The sequence below is a fragment of the Oryctolagus cuniculus genome, chromosome 7 (assembly GCF_964237555.1).
Source record: "Oryctolagus cuniculus chromosome 7, mOryCun1.1, whole genome shotgun sequence".
NCBI classification, from domain to species: domain Eukaryota; kingdom Metazoa; phylum Chordata; class Mammalia; order Lagomorpha; family Leporidae; genus Oryctolagus; species Oryctolagus cuniculus.
This window is the reverse complement of record NC_091438.1, coordinates 70,443,595-70,461,854: the sequence shown is the minus strand read 5'-3', so window position 1 is coordinate 70,461,854 and position 18,260 is coordinate 70,443,595. Positions and strand designations below refer to the sequence as shown.

Below are 18,260 nucleotides of genomic sequence, written 5' to 3'. Positions count from 1 at the left end.
GGGCATAATTGATCACATATTTCAACTTAGAGTATTACTACTTCCCAGACTAACAAAAGAACCCTCTAAAGCAGGAGCTGTGGTACTGTAGCCTCTATGAAAAAAAGTAAGCATTTCTAGTATTCAGAGAGAAAATTATTGGTAAACTCTCAGAAATTACTCTGAAAATTATATTGTGTTAAAAAGGATTATTAGAGTAAAGTTGGCCTGTTTTGGTTCTGAAATTTCCTTTGCAATACACAGTTTTATAAAATATATCCAATTTCCCAACTGGTGACCTGTTAGGAGATGATCCCTCCTCACCTGTTAGAGCAGCTGGCCTGGCCTGATGAAGCTACAGCTTCTGACAGAGAGCTACAGGCCTGAGAAAGCAGCTGGCAGTTTAAGCCTATGTTCTTTACAAATAACTATTATGTGTTCCATGATATAGAAAATTCTTGATACCATTGATGTGCCTATATAAAGAGGAGGAATTCTGGGTGGTGCAGAGATTTTTAGAAGAAATCTATGCTGTTTAATTAAGCAGTTTTTCAGTTTACTCTGGGAATTATGGAGATATTTCAAAGCTTATAGATCTGGTCCATCAATACAGATAATATTCTCCAGTAATAATGGCAATAATAAGATTGATTAGATGAGTTCAATGTTGAGAAAAATTATGAGAGACAGCTTCATGGAGGCATTCACTTGAGTTGGCATTAGATTTTGTAAGACTTGATTAGTTAGAGTAGATGACACGCTTGAAGATGGCAAGGAAGGAAGAGATCACAAAAAAATTGAAAAATATTTTAAAATGTTCAGAGTTCCGTGGCCGGCGCTGCGGCTCACTAGGCTAATCCTCCGCCTTGCGGCGCCGGCACACCAGGTTCTAGTCCCGATCGGGGCACCGGATTCTGTCCCGGTTGCCCCTCTTCCAGGCCAGCTCTCTGATGTGGTCAAGGAGTGCAGTGGAGGATGGCCCAAGTGCTTGGGCCCTGCACCCCATGGGAGACCAGGAGAAGTACCTGGCTTCTGCCATCGCCAGCCGCAGCGGCCATTGGAGTGTGAACCAACGGCAAAGGAAGACCTTTCTCTCTGTCTCTCTCTCTCTCACTGTCCACTCTTCCTGTCCAAAAAAAAAAAAAAAAAAAAAAATTGATTAGAAAGAAAGTGAAAGAAATCTGGTGTATGTGCATGCACCTAGAAGCCAGGCTGAAGTCCTTGGGTCCCTAACACCCACTTGGGAGACCTGGCTTTGGGATGCAGGCAAGAGTCTGTGGCATCTGAACCAAGACCTGCTCCATTGCCCACATACCCAAGCACTCTACTCCTGGCAAGTGTGGCCTAGATGGAGACTCCCTCTGCCCCCCTCTCCCAGGCCAGGATTATAGTTTCCCTCTGGGAGGGGCAACCAGCATGTAAGTTTTTCATTCCCTGCAGCGCCATGGCACAGAAGCTTTGCTCCAGGTAAGCAGGCAGAGAAGTATCACAGCTTCTTTCTTTCACCAGCTCACAGCTGTAGTAGACATCCTGCCCTACGTTGGCAGGCCCAATCAAATTCAAGCAAGTCTTTGTTCAAATGCCATTGACTCTTGCTATTCTTATCTTGAATAAATGTTTCTCTGTATATTCCAGGCAATTTCCAGAGATATTAAACTATTGCTCTTTATAATTATCACAAGTAAAATTGTTTTACTGTGAAAAGTGAGTACTGTGCCACTCTAGTCCATGTTTACTTTTTAATTTTGTGTGTTAAAACATAGTTTGGAGTTTAACTCCTTTTTCATATAGAATTAGAGAAAACACTTTTACTGTATAATGTTTAGATTTTCTTTTAAAGATTTTGTTTATTTGAGAGCTAGAGTTACAGACAGAGAAGGAGAGACAGACAAAAAAAGCATTCCATCTGCAGGTTTTACTCCCCAGAAGGCCACAATAGCTGGAGCTGGGCCAATCTGAAGCCTGGAGTCAGGCGCTTCTCCTAGGTCTCCCATGCAGGTGCAGGGACCCAAGTGCTTGGGCCAACCTCTGCTGCTTTGCCAGGCCATAGCAGAAAGGTAGATTGAAGAGGAGCAGCCAGGACACAAACCGGCATCCAAATGGGATGCCAGTGCCACAGGTGGAGGCTTAGCCTACTGTGCCACAGCACCAGCACCTGTTTAGAATTCTTTAATTTTACACTTGATTTTCTTTCAAAATATTAAGAAAAGGAAGAATTTCAGGATTTTATCTTTAAAAATTTAAGATAACCTTAGTATTATTGTTTTTTTTTTTTAATAAACTAATTTTATTGGAAAGGCAAAGAAACAAAGAGACACAGAGAGTTCTTCTATCAGGTGGTTCATTCCCCAAATGCCTGCAACAGCCAGAGCTAGACCAGGCTGAAAACCAGGAGCCTGGACCTCAATTTGGATCTCCGATAAGGATGGCAAAGACTCAAGTCCTTGAATCATCATCTATTCCTTCCCACGATGGGCATCAGCAGGAAGTTAGATCAGAAACAGAGTAGCCAGAACTCAAACAGGCACTCCAGTACAGAATGAAGGCATCCCAAATATTAACTTAAGCCTTAGCACCAAACACCCAGTATTTATTCTTAGTACGTGAAAATCCTAATTGGATGTAGTAATTGCTGCACTGTATCTTTTCAGCAAACATCTTGATTTTTAGTGAATATGATGATGAATGTAGGGGAAACTATCTAGATGCAAATTTGGGGATTTATCAGTTTAACTTTTATTAACAGTATCTCTGCCCCTGTGTATCCTGTCTTCATCCAAACATTTATTATGAGTATAAATAAATAAGTGATTTACCAAATAAATGAACAAAACTAAGAATAATGATTCTAAAACTCTCAAAAGGTGAGCAACTGAGTAAATGAGGCATGAGTACATTCATCTCAGCAGCAGGCAGATTGTAAATTGCAGATTCTGAAGAGAGACTTGCCCACATTAATTTCTGGCTGTAGGACTTCAACTGAGATGCTTATCTTTCTGTGCCTCAGTCCATTAACTGTTAAAGGAACAAAACAGTATGCTTTACATTGGGTGGCAGAAAATGAGAAATAATGAATTGGTGCAGGACCAGCGCTGCGGCACAGTGCGTTAAAGCCACCACTTGAGTCATCGGCATCCCATATCAGAGCACCAGTTCGAGTCCGGGGTGCTCCACTTTGGATCCAGGTCCCTGCTAGTGAGCCTGAGAATGCAGCAGATGATGGTCTAGTATTTGGCCTCTGCCACTCACATGGGAGATGCAGGGGGAATTCAAGGCTCCTGGCTTCAGCCTGGCACAGACCTAAGTGTTGCAACCATTCAGGGAGTAGACCAGCAAATGGAAAATCTCTATGTGTGTCTGTCTCTTTCCCACTCTGTCACTCTGCCTTTCCAATAAACAAATACAGAATTTTTTTAAGTAAATTCATGCCTTTAACTGCTTACAACAATTTGTGATATGAAGTAGATATTCAGTAATTATTACCACTTTTATTTCCTGCACAACAGGGCCATTAATACATCTTTAAAGATCAAATTGTATATAAATTATATTTATTTTAAAAATTAAAGCAGGGCAGGCATGCCTATCTCATATTGGAGTGTCTAGGCTAGTCTTGGCTCTATTTCCTATCCCAGCTTCCTGGTAATGCACACCCTAGGAAGCAGAGGTGATGGCTCAAGTCCTTGGGTCCCCACCACCCATTTGGGAGAACTGGATTATGTCTGGACTCCTGGCTTCGGCCTGGCCCTGCTCCAGCTGTTGCAGACATTTGGATGGTGAGCCAATGAATGGAGGATCTCTATGTTTTTGTGCCCTTCAAATAAAATGAAAATCAATCAATTGATATAATTATCTTTAATGTTGTAAGTACTTGGTATACTTTACCAAACTTCTGATTCTGATTCTGAACTGGCTGATGAAGATGGATACATATAAGATACAACTGTTACCCGGCGCCGTGACTCACTAGGCTAATCCTCCGCCTTGGGGCGCCGGCACACCAGGTTCTAGTCCTGATTGAGGCGCCGGATTCTGTCCCGGTTGCCCCTCTTCCAGGCCAACTCTCTGCTGTGGCCAGGGAGTGCAGTGGAGGATGGCCCAAGTGCTTGGGCCCTGCACCCCATGGGAGACCAGGATAAGTACCTGGCTCCTGCCATCGGATCAGCGTGGTGCGCTGGCCGCGGCGGCCATTGCAGGGTGAACCAACGGCAAAGGAAGACCTTTCTCTCTGTCTCTCTCTCTCACTGTCCACTCTGCCTGTCCAAAAAAAAAAAAAAAAGATACAACTGTTATTCTTTATTTCTTTTTTTAAAAGATTTATTTAATTTATTTGAAAGGAAGAGTTACAGAGAGAAGTGGCAGAGAGAGAGATACCTTCCATCTGCTGGTTCACTCCCCAAATGGCCTCAATGACTGGGACAGGGCCACGCTAAAGCCAGTTGCCAGGAACTTCTTTCAGATCTCCCATGTGGGTGGCAAGCACCCAATCACTTGGGCCATCTTTGCTGCTTTCTCAGGTGCACTAGCAGAGAGCTGGCCCAGAAATGGAACAGCAAGCACTCATTGGTACTCAATACTGCATCACAGGCAGTAGCATTTCCCACTGAGCCACAGCACCAGCTCCTAAGTGTTCCTTTCAGCGCTTTCTCAGCCTTATTTTGGTCTTATCAAAACAATGTATCTTATTCACCCATTAGGATTAACTATCCAAATGTATGTTATCTCTGAAAAAGATAATAATTTTTCTTCCATCAAAATTTTCTAAGCTGAAAAAAAGTTTTAAAAAATGTATGGTGGGGAGCTGGTGCTGTGGCTTATAGTAGGCTAATTCTGCATCCCATATGGATACTGGTTCCTGTTGCAGCTGCTCCACTTCCCATCCAGGTCTCTGCTTATGGCCTGGGAAAGCAGTGGAAGATGCCCCAAGTTCTTGGGGCCCCTGTATCAACATGGGAGACCTGGAGGAGGCTCCTAACTCCCAGCTTTGGATTGGCTCAGCTCTGGCCGTTGTAGCCATTTGGGGAGTGAACCAGAGGATGGAAGACCTTTCTCTCAGTCTTCCCTCTCTCTGTCAGTAACTATACCTCTAAAATAAATAAATAAAATCTTAAAAAAATGTATGATAAAGGGGCCAGCGCTGTGACATAGCAGGGAAAGCCACTGCCTGTGGTTCTGGCATCCCTTATGGGCCGTTTTTTTAGTCCCAGATGATCCACTTCCAACCCAGCTCCCTGCTGCTATGCCTAGAAGAGCAGCAGAAGATGGCCCAGGTGCCTGGGCCCCTGCACCCATGTGGGAGATCTGGAGGAAGCTCCTGGCTCCTAGCTTTGGACTGGCCCAGTTCCAGCCATTGCAGCCATTTGGGGGATGAACTAGCAGATGGAAGTTCTCTGTCTCTGCCTGTCTCTCTCTGTAACTCGTTATTTCAAATAAAACAAACTTTAAAAAAAAAGATTTTTTTTTTTTATTTGAGAGGCAGAGTTAGAGAGAGAGGGAGAAATAGAGAGATCTTCCATCCGCTAGTTCACTCCCCAAATGGCCACAATGGCTGGAACTGGGTTGATCTGAAGCCAGGAGCCAGGAGCGTCTTCTGGGTCTCCCATGTGGGTGCAGGGTCTCAAGCACTTGGGCTGATTTCTACTGCTTTCCCAGGCCATTAGCAGGGAACTGGATAGGAAGTGGAGCATCTGGGACTTCAATGGTGCTCAGATGGGATGCTAGCACTGCAAGCGGAGACTTAACCTACTACCCCACACTGGTGGCCCCAACAAATCTTTTTAAAAAATGAAAGTATGGTGAAGTGAATTATAGGATACCATAACCAAAGAAAATTTTTTTCATATGACTTGGTCATTATAAAATGCTTATGTCCCATATAGCAGGAAATGAGTAATTGATATCTTATTTTACCTTTAAACAAAATGGATATTGACAAATTCAGTTATGAGATATTCTTTTGTGTTCCTTTTTTAAGCTGCTAATAGTAAATGGATTCAGGAACATCCAGAATGTGCATATAATCTTGTGAACTCACCACACTTAAAACCTGCCTGGGTCTTAGACAGAGCACTGTGGCATTTCTCCTGTGATGTTGCGGAAGGAAAATACAAAAACAGAGGAGTACCTGCTTTGATTGAGAATGATCATCATTTGAATGTAAGTATGTGTGAAGAAGTACCACACAAAAACAGAATAACAAAATTTCTAAAGTACAAATTAAATACACTGTTGAAAATTATTTAGACTCTATTAATATATAAACAGTATTTGGTGAAAATTTATACATTTTTTTAACCATTGACCTTTTTCAGTGCATTCGAAAAGTAATTTGGGAGGATATTTTTCCAAAGCTTCATCTCTGGGAATTTTTCCAAGTAGACGTTTACAAAGCAGTTGAGAAATTTAGAGGACTTCTAACACAAGGTAAAGGGCATACGCTAGACTGTCCCTGTCAATTTTAAGAAAGGTAATACTACTCTTAAAGGGGTAACTTTTCTTTTCTCTGATTAACATTGTTATTAGATCTGTTACTATAAACGTCATATTTAATGTTATAAAACTATGATTTTGGAAGCTGAGGAGTGACATCTAAAAGACATGTCATAATAGTACATAACATTTTTTTTCCTTTGGGGACGGTATCTTATAATTGGTTTGTTAAAATTCTTAGAATACGGGCTGGCACCGTGGCTCAATAGGCTAATCCTCCGCCTTGCGGCGCCGGCACACCAGGTTCTAGTCCTGGTCGGGGTGCCGGATTCTGTCCCGGTTGCCCCTCTTCCAGGCCAGCTCTCTGCTGTGGCCAGGGAGTGCAGTGGAGGATGGCCCAAGTGCTTGGGCCCTGCACCCCATGGGAGATCAGGATAGGCACCTGGCTCCTGCCTTCGGATCAGCGCGGTGCGCCCGCCGTGGTGGCCATTGGAGGGTGAACCAACGGCAAAGGAAGACCTTTCTCTGACTCTCTCTCTCACTGTCCACTCTGCCTGTCAAAAAAAAAAATCTCAGAATATGGAATTTAGTGTATCTTTGTTAAAACTGTGAGTGGAAGGTAGGTGGAGCAGTTTACTTCACCTGAGAAAGACTGAGAGATGTGCTAGTCTGCAGTCTACAGCAAGAACCTTAGCTGACATAGAGGGCTTCCAGACTGATGGTGCACACCATTTAGGAGGCCTCTTAACCATTAGTGATATTGAAGCCATGTATTAGTGAGTTTCAAGACGTAAAGAAATCTTCAGTTAAGGACATAACTAATCAAAAAGTTAATAAAAGAGCCTCCAACAAAAGATAGGAGAAACCACACAAAAACGTGAAATTAGGTTTCTAGGAAATAATTTAAAAGAGTTCTAAAAAGTGTATCTGAAGGGGCTGGCTTTGTGGCACAGCAGGTTAAGCTGCTGCCTGGGATACCAGCATCCATATTGGAGTGCTGGTTCGAATCCAGACTACTCTGCTTCCCATCTTGCTTCCTACGAATGTACCTGGGAAGGCAGTGAAAGATGGCCCAAGAGCTTAAGCCCCTGCCTTCCACCCAGGAGACCAGGAAGGAGTTCCTGGCTCCTGACTTCAGCCCGGCAGATGGGACCATTTGGGAAGTAAACCAGCAGATGAAGGATTTTCTCTCTCTCTCTCTCTCTCTCTCTCTCCCTCTCCCTCTCCCTCTCTCCTTCTTTCTCTGTCATTTTGCCTTTCAAATAAATTTTTTAAATAATCTTAAAAAATATATCTGCAGTTAGTGTAGGATAATTTATCAATGAGGATTTGGGGGAGTTCTTAACATAATGACTTATCTTTCTCATCCAGAAACCACAATGAGAAGAGGCCTCAGAAATGACACCCTTAAAGTAGAAGTCAATATGATCTAAGATTCAGGAAGCTCAGTCAGATTCAGGTATCAACTTTACAATTGTGTACCACAGCCGGCGCCGCGGTTCACTAGGCTAATCCTCCGCCTTGCGGCGCTGGCACACCGGGTTCTAGTCCTGGTCGGGGTGCCGGATTCTGTCCCGGTTGCCTCTCTCCCAGGCCAGCTCTCTGCTGTGGCCAGGGAGTACAGTGGAGGATGGCCCAAGTGCTTGGGCCCTGCACCCCATGGGAGACCAGGATAAGTACCTGGCTCCTGCCATCGGATCAGCGCAGTGCACCGGCCGCGGCGGCTATTGGAGGGTGAACCAACAGCAAAAGGAAGACCTTTCTCTCTGTCTCTCTCACTGTCCACTCTGCCTGTCCAAAAAAAAAAAATTGTGTACCACAGTTTTTGATACTGGCCTTCTTCATATTTCACTTTATCAAAGGACCTCTATCTTCCTTTCCCTCTAAAATTTATGAGCTATATTACTTATATGGAATGATACATACTCATTATAAAGAAAAAAAGACAAATCATTAAAAATTATAATACAATGTGACTTTCATTCTCCCCAAATTCCCTTTTTAGGGAGAACTAATCATTTATGCCTCCTTTAGACTCTCTTTTGAAAGAAATTTAAATTTTAAGTGTAGTTTTTTTATGTAATTACCTCTATATAAATGATATACATAATTTCTGTACATATATAACTTATATACTCAAATAAGACTAGGGCAAATACTAACAGCTAATTCTTTTAGTTGACAATATGAGTTTACTACAGTTCTATTTCTTTTTTTTTTAAGATTTATTTTATTTGGAAGGTAGTTATAGAGAAAGAGGAAGAGACAGAGATTTTCCATTTGCTGGTTCACACTTCAAATGGCCCCAATGGCTGGAGCTCAGCTGATCTGAAGCCAGGAGCTTCTTTTTTTTTTTTTTTTTTTTTTTTTTTTTTTTTTTTTTGTCAGGCAGAGTTAGACAGTGAGAGAGAGAGACAGAGAAAGGTCTTCCTTCCATTGGTTCAACCCCCAAATGGCCACCACTGCCTGCACACTGCGCAGGTCCAAAGCCAGGAGCCAGGAAGAGCAACCAGGACAGAACCGGTGCCCCAACCAGGACTAGAACCCAGGGTGCCAGCGCCGCAGGCAGAGGATTAGCCTAGTGAGCCGCAGCGCTGGCCGCCAGGAGCTTCTTCTTGGTCTCCCACATGTGTGCAGGGGCCCAGGGACTTGGTGCATTGGCAGGGAATTGAATTGAATCAAAAGTGGAGCAGCAAGGACATGAACTGGCACCCACATGGGATGCCAGTGCTGCTTCAGGCAGCGGCCTTACCCGCTATATCACAGCACTGAACCTTATTTTTTTAAATCTACAGTGACAATACATTATGTTTTAAAGTACTTAAGTTTAGCTAGCTGTTTCTGGTTTTTTCATTGTTCACTAATTCATTCAGTGCATAGAAAGGGTCTTCAAAATGTTAGTGGAAATTATGTATTATGAAAAAAACTATGCATTGATTTCCAAAATTTTTGCACTAAAATAAATTTATCTTAAATTTTTCCTGGACATTTTGAAGTACCTTCGTATTTATTGAACCACCTACTGTGCACTGGACATTTTCCTAGGTGTGGAGACTAAGTGGTGAACATGGCCCTAGTGGAACTTACACTTTACAAGCAGCAGTGCAAACAATATATTCTTGTACATGTTATGTTTACTTATATTACTAAATATAGGGTAAATTGTTAGAAATAAAATTGCCAGGTCAATGGGTATACAAATTTCAAATATGATATTGCCAAGTGGCGTTTTCTAAGTTATACCAACCTACATTACCACAGACAATATCCTCACCAACATTAGGTGCCATTAATCTTCATATTCTTTGTCAATGAGGCAAAACATACTTTATTTTAATCTTTGCTTATTAATAAAGTATATTTTCACATAATTAGACATATTTCTTCTCTTAATTGTTAATATTTCTTGAGTTATTTTCTACTGGATTGTTGTTCTATTGGTTTTTAAAATTTTTTCATATTGATTCATTATTATTGATGATTCCTTATTATACAGGCCTCCATTATATCATCCTAGTATGCTGTTGATCTTTTAATTCTTGTTTATGGTGGGTTCTCTTTTCAAAATGTCAGTTTTTTATGACTTCTGATTCTATAACATGTTTAGAAAAGACCTTTCATTAACATTCTGTTTTCTTCTGAATCTTATATTTTTACATTTAAATATTTAATATACCTGGAATTTGTTTTTGTGTGTTATACAAAGAGGGCATTTAATGTTGTATTTCAAAAAAACAATGTTGAGTTGATAATCCATTCTTTTATACTCATTTAAAGTACCACCATAATACTTCATAGTGTATGGTCATTTATAAAATAAATACACATTGTCTGTTCTCTGTGTTCATCCAGTGTGGATATTTGCACTTAAGATATCATCTTTTCTTTCAGAAACTTGGAGGGTAATCAAGTCAGATCCAAAACAACATCTCAAGATTATCCAGGATCCTGAATACAGACGGTTTGGCTGTACTGTAGATATGAACATTGCACTAGCAACTTTCATACCACACGAGTATGTTATGTGTTCTTCTTAGAAAATAAGGAATAATATTATTTATAAACTTTTATAGCAAATATTATTTTTATTCTACCTATTAAAACCATTCGTAAAAAATGAAGTAAAGTAAAACACCATAATTCTGCTTCAACACATGACATCTTCCCACTTTCTCTGGGTGTCAAAGTCATGTTCCCCTGAATGTGTGTAAACCCTTTTACAATTTGTATACTTCTACCAGACTTAAAATATTGTGATGATTAAGGTTTTTGTGTATCTTGTTAGGAAATTTTTAAGTGTAGATTTTTGCAAAAACAATTAAACACTAAGTTTGTAATACTCTATCTGCTCTAGCAATGGGCCAGCTGCAATTGAAGAATGCTGTAACTGGTTCCGGAAGAGAATTGAGGAATTAAATTCAGAGAAGCATCAACTCATGAACTATCATCAGGAACAGGTCTTACTTATTTTTGAATTGCTGTTTTTCTTTGAGTCTTAATAATATTTTGTTGCTGCTGCTGATGATAATGATGTAACATAATTTAATATTTTCCAGGCAGTTAACTGTCTTTTGGGAAATGTGTTTTATGAACGACTGGCTGGCCATGGTCCTAAATTAGGACCTGTCACTAGAAAATATCCTTTAGTTACCAGGTATTCCATTTTTGTTTTCTTCTCATTGATGATTAAAATTTTAGACTTGTATTTAATTTTCCAGATTAACCTAAGTATTTCCTTTACTGTATAATTTCAGTACTTTTTAAAATATTTATTTTATTTATTTTAAGGACAAAGTTATAGAAAAAGAGAGAGGGAGAAATAGAGGTCTTCTACCCTCTGGTTCACTCCCCTGCATGACTAGGGCTGGGCCAGACTGAAGCCAGGAGCCAGGAGCTTCTTCCACGTCTCCCACCTGGGTGCAGAGACCCAGAGACTTGAGCCATCTTCTGCTTCTTTCCCAGGTGCATTATCAGAGAGCTGGATCAGAAGTGGAGCAGCTGAGCCTCAAACTGGTGCCCATAAAGGATACTGGCATTGCAAATGGTGGCTTAACCTGCTGCACCACAACACTGGCCTCTCAGTATATTACTTAAATTGAAATAGAAGTTTTGATTTGGAAAATAAGCTTAGTTTATAAAGGAGTTTATTTTGGCTCACAGTTCTAGAGGCTGTGAAGTCCAAGAGCATGATGCTGGCATCTGTTCCACTTCTGTTGAGGGTCTCAGGCTGCTTCAACCCCTGGGGAAAAACAGATGAGCAGGTCAGGGTGCGCAGAAGAGACAAAATAAGAGAGGCAGCCTTACTTTATAACAGTCCACTCTTGTGATAACTAATCCAATCTTTTGAGAGCAAGAGCTCAGATGAGGAAGTCAGTTCATTTATAAGAGCTCCACTCCCAGGACCCAAATAGCTCCCATCAGGTTCCTCCTTCCAGTACTGCTGCATAGAGGAATTAAGGTTCCACCCCTTGAATTCACACTCAAATCGTAGCACTCAGTAAAATTAAAAAAAAAAAAAAAGATTGTTAATCAAGTTGAATGAGTATCTTGCTCCTTACTTTATACCTAACATGCAGCATGAGTTGGGCAGTTTGAGTGTAGTAAAAACCTTTGCAGAGTAACATTAATACCGCAATGATCTTGTAATTTTATGAGCTTTTAAAAATTACTTAAAGTATTAGCTGGTTATGGTATACTGTTAACTCTTCATTCCTTGAATGCTGCCAGATTTACTCAAAAAATCCACTGAAGATCTTTGACCCATATGGAAGTGTATTTTCTATAAATGGCACAAAACTCATTTTTTCTGTTCATTAGAAAAAAATTTTAATATTGCTAATTCAGATTCTCTCCAAGTAGTGTCTCTGTCTGGATGTAATATTCGATTTTCTCTCCATAGGTACTTTACTTTTCCATTTGAGGAAATGCCTGTATCTACAGAAGAAACTATGATTCACCTCCCAAACAAAGCTTGTTTCTTCATGGCACATAATGGTTGGGTAATGGGAGATGATCCTCTTCGAAACTTTGCTGAACCAGGTACATTACTTTTAATGTCTGTATGAATAGGGAAAACAGAGTTTGTGGTAAACTGAAAATATAATTTCTTTTATTGATTTTTTTTCCTACCCCATGAGGCTAGTGGTCTTTAAACCGTTTGACCCAGAGGTATCAGAGATGCATCACTTTGGGAGAGAACAGAAGGAGTTGGCAAAAAAGTTGGGGAGGTTTATCTCCTTTCCTCTCCTGTGCCTCCTACCTCTCACTTTCTCAAATAGATGAGCATTTATGTATCTACTTTATATATTATAGGTCTACATAAGCTTTTATTCAGGTAAAATATTGTTATGTTGCATTTTTTAGACAAATTTTTTTTAAAGATTGTATTTATTTTATTTGAAAGGTTGAGTTACAGACAATGAGAGGGAGAGACAGAGAGAAAGGTCTTCCTTCCTTTGGTTCATTCCCCAAATAGCTGCAACGGGAGGAGCTGCACCAATCCGAAGCCAGGAGCCAGGAGCTTCTTCCTGGTCTCCCACGTGCGTGTGGGGGCCCAAGCACTCAGGCCATCTTCCAGGCCATAGCAGAGAGCTGGATTGGAAGTGGAGCAGTCAAGACTAGAACCGGCATCTATATGGGATGCTGGCGCCGTAGGCGGAGGATTAACCTACTGTACCACTGCGCCAGCCCTGTATATTGCATTTTTTAAAAAAGTCTGAAACCAGGGATATTAGATTTCCATAAAAGGAAAGTATTAAGGTACTTGTTTGGTAGTTAAACTAGAAAATAATTGTTTTAGATTTCCCCCTAACTCTTAGCGTCTTCCTTCCATTGGTTCACTCCCCAGATGGCCGCAACGGCCAGAACTGCACCAATCTGAAGCCAGGAGCCAGGTGCTTCTCCTGGTCTCCCATGCGGGTGCAGGGCCTAAGTACTTGGGCCATCCTCCACTGCCTTCCCGGGCCACAAAAGAGAGCTGGACTGGAAGAAGAGCAACTGGGACAGAACCGGTGCCCCTACCGGAACTAGAACCCAGAGTGCCAGCGCTGCAGGCAAAGGATTAGCCTATTGAGCCATGGCACTGGCCCAGCAACCTATTTTATATAGTTATTTTATTGCTAGGAAGAATTTTGTAAATAATATATTTATTTTTAGTATTTCAGAACTTGGAATTCATTTTAGCAATATTATAGTTAATTAAGAAGTCTTATCTTCTGTTTAAAAAAATGTAACTTTGGGTTTATGTATTTTCTCTTTCTTTTCTGGCCAGTTTAAATAAAAAAGCCATTTCTATGTCATGGATTTAATATAATCTATTGTCAAAAATGTAAGAAAGATACAGATGGAGCTTATAATGTTTTTGATGGAATTATAACTGTGAAGGTTATATGATATCAGTATCACTATTTTCCCTGAAGAAATAACTTGATTTTTGAAACTGAGCACATATTTTTCAAAGAGACTATCAGCTAGAATTTTTATAAAATAGGTATGAGATAAAAACTAATATTAATTTTTAAAGCTTTGTTCCATATCACTTTAGATATAATTTTAACTAGCTTGTCCTTTGTGGTAGAAATAACCAACGTGACTTGAAAACAGCAGTGTTTTCATTCTATTTCTTTTAAAGACGATTCTTTTAAAGATTTAATTTATTTGAAAGACAGAGTTACAGAGTGTGGTAGAGACAGACAGACAGAGAGATCTTCTGTCTGCTCATTCATTCCCCAAATGGCCACAAAGGCTGTAGCTGACCCAATCCAAAGCCAGCAGCCAGGAGCTTCTTCCAGGTCTCCCATGTGAGTGCAGGGAACCAAGGATTTGGACCATCCTCTGCTGCATTCCCAGGCACATTAGCAGGGAGCTGGATCAGAAGTGGAGCAGTCAGGACTCGAACTGGTGCCCATATTGGATACAACCACTACAGGCTGGGGCTTTAACCCACTGTGCCATAGTGCCAGCCTGTCATTTTATTTCTTGAACCATTGAAAGCAGGCTTCTTTCTTAACAGGTTCAGATGTTTATTTAAGAAGAGAACTTATTTGCTGGGGAGACAGTGTTAAATTACGCTATGGAACTAAACCAGAGGACTGTCCTTATCTCTGGGCACACATGAGAAAATACACTGAAATAATTGCAACTTATTTCCAAGGAGTACGTCTTGATAATTGCCATTCAACACCTCTTCATGTAGCCGAGGTACAGAATGATAATTCATCTGCTTTAAGAAATTCAGTATTCATTCTTAGCTTTCCTTAGAGAGACTGTGCAGATGCATGTTTCCTTTGCTAGTTGGACACCAGCATTGTTTAGGTAGAATTTAATACTTTTGCATAATTGGCACAATTCTAACAATTTTTTGGTGCAGTTGCTATGGAATACTGTGCTATATAATATTTATGAGTTAATTTTTAAATTTTAACTTAGGGAAATTGATTATGTTCTCTCATAACATGTTACAACCATATTGCATACTGATAATATTTAAATATTTGTGTTATTTTTAGGTTGCTTTCAATATACATTAGCTACTGTGGAGTAGCCTAATACACATAATGGTAATTATAAAATACTAACTATATGGTATAGTAAGCCTACCTTTAGCCTTACTGTTTGAATTTTTATTAGTTATTTATAAAAATGAAAGTGTAAACATAAATGTTGTCTCTCTGAGTTTTGAACAATGCCAGTATTTACGGTTTTCTGTTCTACCTAATACAATCTTATAAATAAGCACTTACATTTTCATTCTGCTTCTAAGATATTCGGTAGCTTCCTAGTGACAATTTAGTGTTCTTTCGAAATTTGTGCTTATCTGAAAAAAATCTATTGTTGTAATTTTAAAAGTGTCATATATATGTTTTAAGTCCTGTGATGAAAGCTTAATTTGAAACAGAGAGAGTTAGTGTACATTAGTGTAGCAGGCAGAACATTGTTTCACTTCAAAAATGGCAGGGTATTTATTTTCTATGCCTTTAGCATCAGCAAAAAATATATTCATGTAAGACTGTTATAACATCAGCAGAAACAATATTGAGATTTTATTTTGCTTGATTGTGAATTACAAAATCCTCTGGGATTCTACTTGCTGGCTGGTAGAATTTCAAGTATTTTATTAACTTTTGTGAAAACATAAAAATAAAGTTAAAAAAAAGTTTGTAACCAATCTGATTTTTGATTGTGCCAGTATTTTCTTATTCTCAACTTAAAAGTAAACACCAATGTTAAACATAAATTACAGAAGTAGAAATTATAAGATGTAGGAGTTTAAGAGTTGATTATCATCTGTGGGAAAAGCTGGCTTCAATTTGATAAAACTGCACTAAACATGAAAAGTCTTCAAAAAGTTCATGGAAAATGCATATTATGAAAGAACTATGCACGAATTACATTTTTTTGCACCAAAATATACTTTTCTTTAAATTCCACTTTTCCAAGATCTGTTTGAAGTTCCTTTGTAATTCACCAGCAGGAAATATGTCAACAATGCCTTAGTCAACCACCTGGAAATTAAGTCTGATTAGAGGTGTTAAAAATCAAAACCAGCAGGAAATCCTAGTAGAATTGCAGTGTTAAGGTTTATGTTTTTTAACATGTCACTAATATTTTTCTTCTTTTTTTTCTCCCTTATGTCCCCATATCTTTGTGAAACCTAATATTCCTTTTTAACTGTTTTATTCTCTGTGTAAATCCTCATTTCCTAATGTGTGTTGATCTGTTTGATATTTTCTTACATGCAACAAAATTTATTTGGAAATTCTTTTTGAATTTCCATTTCATTTTGCTACACATTTTCCTATATCAAATCCATGCCTAGTCTTGCTCCTCCACCCCCATCTTGCTTTTCTCTTTCTGTTACATTTGTGACTGTGCTTTTTGCAGTACATGTTGGATGCTGCTAGGAAATTGCAACCCAATTTATATGTAGTAGCTGAACTGTTCACAGGAAGTGAAGATCTGGACAACATCTTTGTTACCAGACTGGGCATTAGTTCCTTAATAAGAGGTAGGCTTGTTGAAGTGTATTTGCCGTCTAAAACTTCAGCTTCTGTTTAAGTAGATTAAAAGGCATTTAATAGCTCTGTATGTAGTGTTTAATAATTTATAGCATAATTCATGTTCATTTAAATAGTCTATATAAAATTTTATAATGTAACACAGTTTTTTTTAATAAGTAAAGATTTCTACTTTTGGAGTAAGATGCTTCAGTTCAAACTGAAATATCTGTGTAATGAACTGATGACTCATGAACAAGGCCATCTTTTTATTGCTCTTGAAAATATCCAAATTTGTTTTTCATCTCCTTAACTGAATTTATGATGTGATTTCTAGATTTTTTTCCCCATAAATTGTGTATAGCCAACAACCTAATAAACCACTTATGTTCATTTATGTTCCATTCACACAGGAGCCATTTCTCCAAAGAAGCTATAGGAAATTTTTTTTTGTTCTAAGCTAAGGGACATTTGTTTAAATGTTTGAAGCAGTTTTATTTTTGGTAATATTGATGGGGGTCTTTAGTTTGAAAATTAATCATAATGAATCTATCCACCTCTTGAACATAAATATTGGAGATTGATAAAATATTTGGTAATGCTCTGCAGAGGCAATGAGTGCATATAATAGTCATGAAGAAGGCAGATTAGTTTACCGATATGGAGGAGAACCTGTTGGATCCTTTGTTCAGCCCTGTTTGAGGCCTTTAATGCCGGCCATCGCACACGCTCTGTTTATGGATATTACCCATGATAATGAGTGCCCTATTGTGGTAAGCATCCAATCTGTTTCTTGTATTTGCTTATTTTTCTAAGTGTTTTAATATTAAGTTCTGTGATACCTACTGAGAGTAATATCCACATACCTCAAAATGGCCTCTTAGAATTATAAATCATTGCAGTACATCGTTTTTAGAATATTTTACTTGTTTTAAAACAAATTAATTACTTTATGGAATGTATCTGTAATTATCCTTTTACCTCATTATGCTTTAGAATGGCATTTTGCATTTGAAAGAAAGTAAACTATTCTTTGTTTTTGTTTCCTAGCATAGATCAGTGTACGATGCTCTTCCAAGTACCACAATTGTTTCTATGGCTTGTTGTGCTAGTGGAAGTACAAGGGGCTATGATGAATTAGTGCCACATCAGGTTTGTGTGCTGTTTTTTAAAATGCACATGGCTAAGAACTTTTGAGATTTTCTCAAAAGGCCTCATTATAATTAAAATAAATGCATGGCTGAGTTTTACTTTTGTTCAGATTTCAGTGGTTTCTGAAGAACGTTTTTACACTAAATGGAACCCTGAAGCCTTGCCATCAAATGCTGGTGAAGTTAATTTCCAAAGTGGAATTATTGCAGCCAGGTGTGCTATCAATAAACTTCATCAAGAGCTTGGAGCCAAAGGTTTTATTCAGGTAAAAAGCTAAATTTTCAAAATTTCATTCTTGAGGTTCAATTTCAGAGTATCTTTCCAATTTGAGCCCTGGTTTCCTGGTTGAGTGCTAAAGTTAGTTGGTCTGTGGCTTCTCAGGTGTATGTGGATCAAGTTGATGAAGATATAGTGGCAGTAACAAGACACTCACCAAGTATCCATCAGTCTGTTGTGGCCGTATCTAGAACTGCTTTCAGGAATCCCAAGACTTCATTTTACAGCAAGGATGTGCCTCAAATGTGCATCCCTGGTAATACAATCTAAAAGTTATTACTGTAATTATATTACACTACCATGTTTTATTAAATTATAATTATATAAAATAATGCAGAGCATTGTGCAAGTATAGACACAGTTCAGAAAGAGAATTAGAATCTTTCATAAATTATATTTTTACTGCATAGAAAAAATCCTGGACTTAAG

General features: G+C 39.0%; 1 protein-coding gene across 5 annotated transcripts in view; it reads left to right on the top strand.

Annotated features, from left to right (window-relative positions):
* The window catches only part of AGL (amylo-alpha-1,6-glucosidase and 4-alpha-glucanotransferase), an 88,703-nt gene that overhangs the window by 16,539 nt on the left and 53,904 nt on the right, over positions 1-18,260 (top strand). For all 5 annotated transcript variants that reach the window (XM_008263966.4, XM_008263969.4, XM_008263968.4 and 2 more), the window contains 12 exon segments: positions 5,954-6,135; positions 6,291-6,402; positions 10,300-10,423; positions 10,763-10,865; positions 10,965-11,062; positions 12,308-12,447; positions 14,420-14,607; positions 16,291-16,414; positions 17,013-17,176; positions 17,454-17,555; positions 17,665-17,820; positions 17,937-18,087. In XM_008263966.4, the coding sequence (XP_008262188.1) occupies positions 5,954-6,135; positions 6,291-6,402; positions 10,300-10,423; positions 10,763-10,865; positions 10,965-11,062; positions 12,308-12,447; positions 14,420-14,607; positions 16,291-16,414; positions 17,013-17,176; positions 17,454-17,555; positions 17,665-17,820; positions 17,937-18,087 (1,644 nt within the window).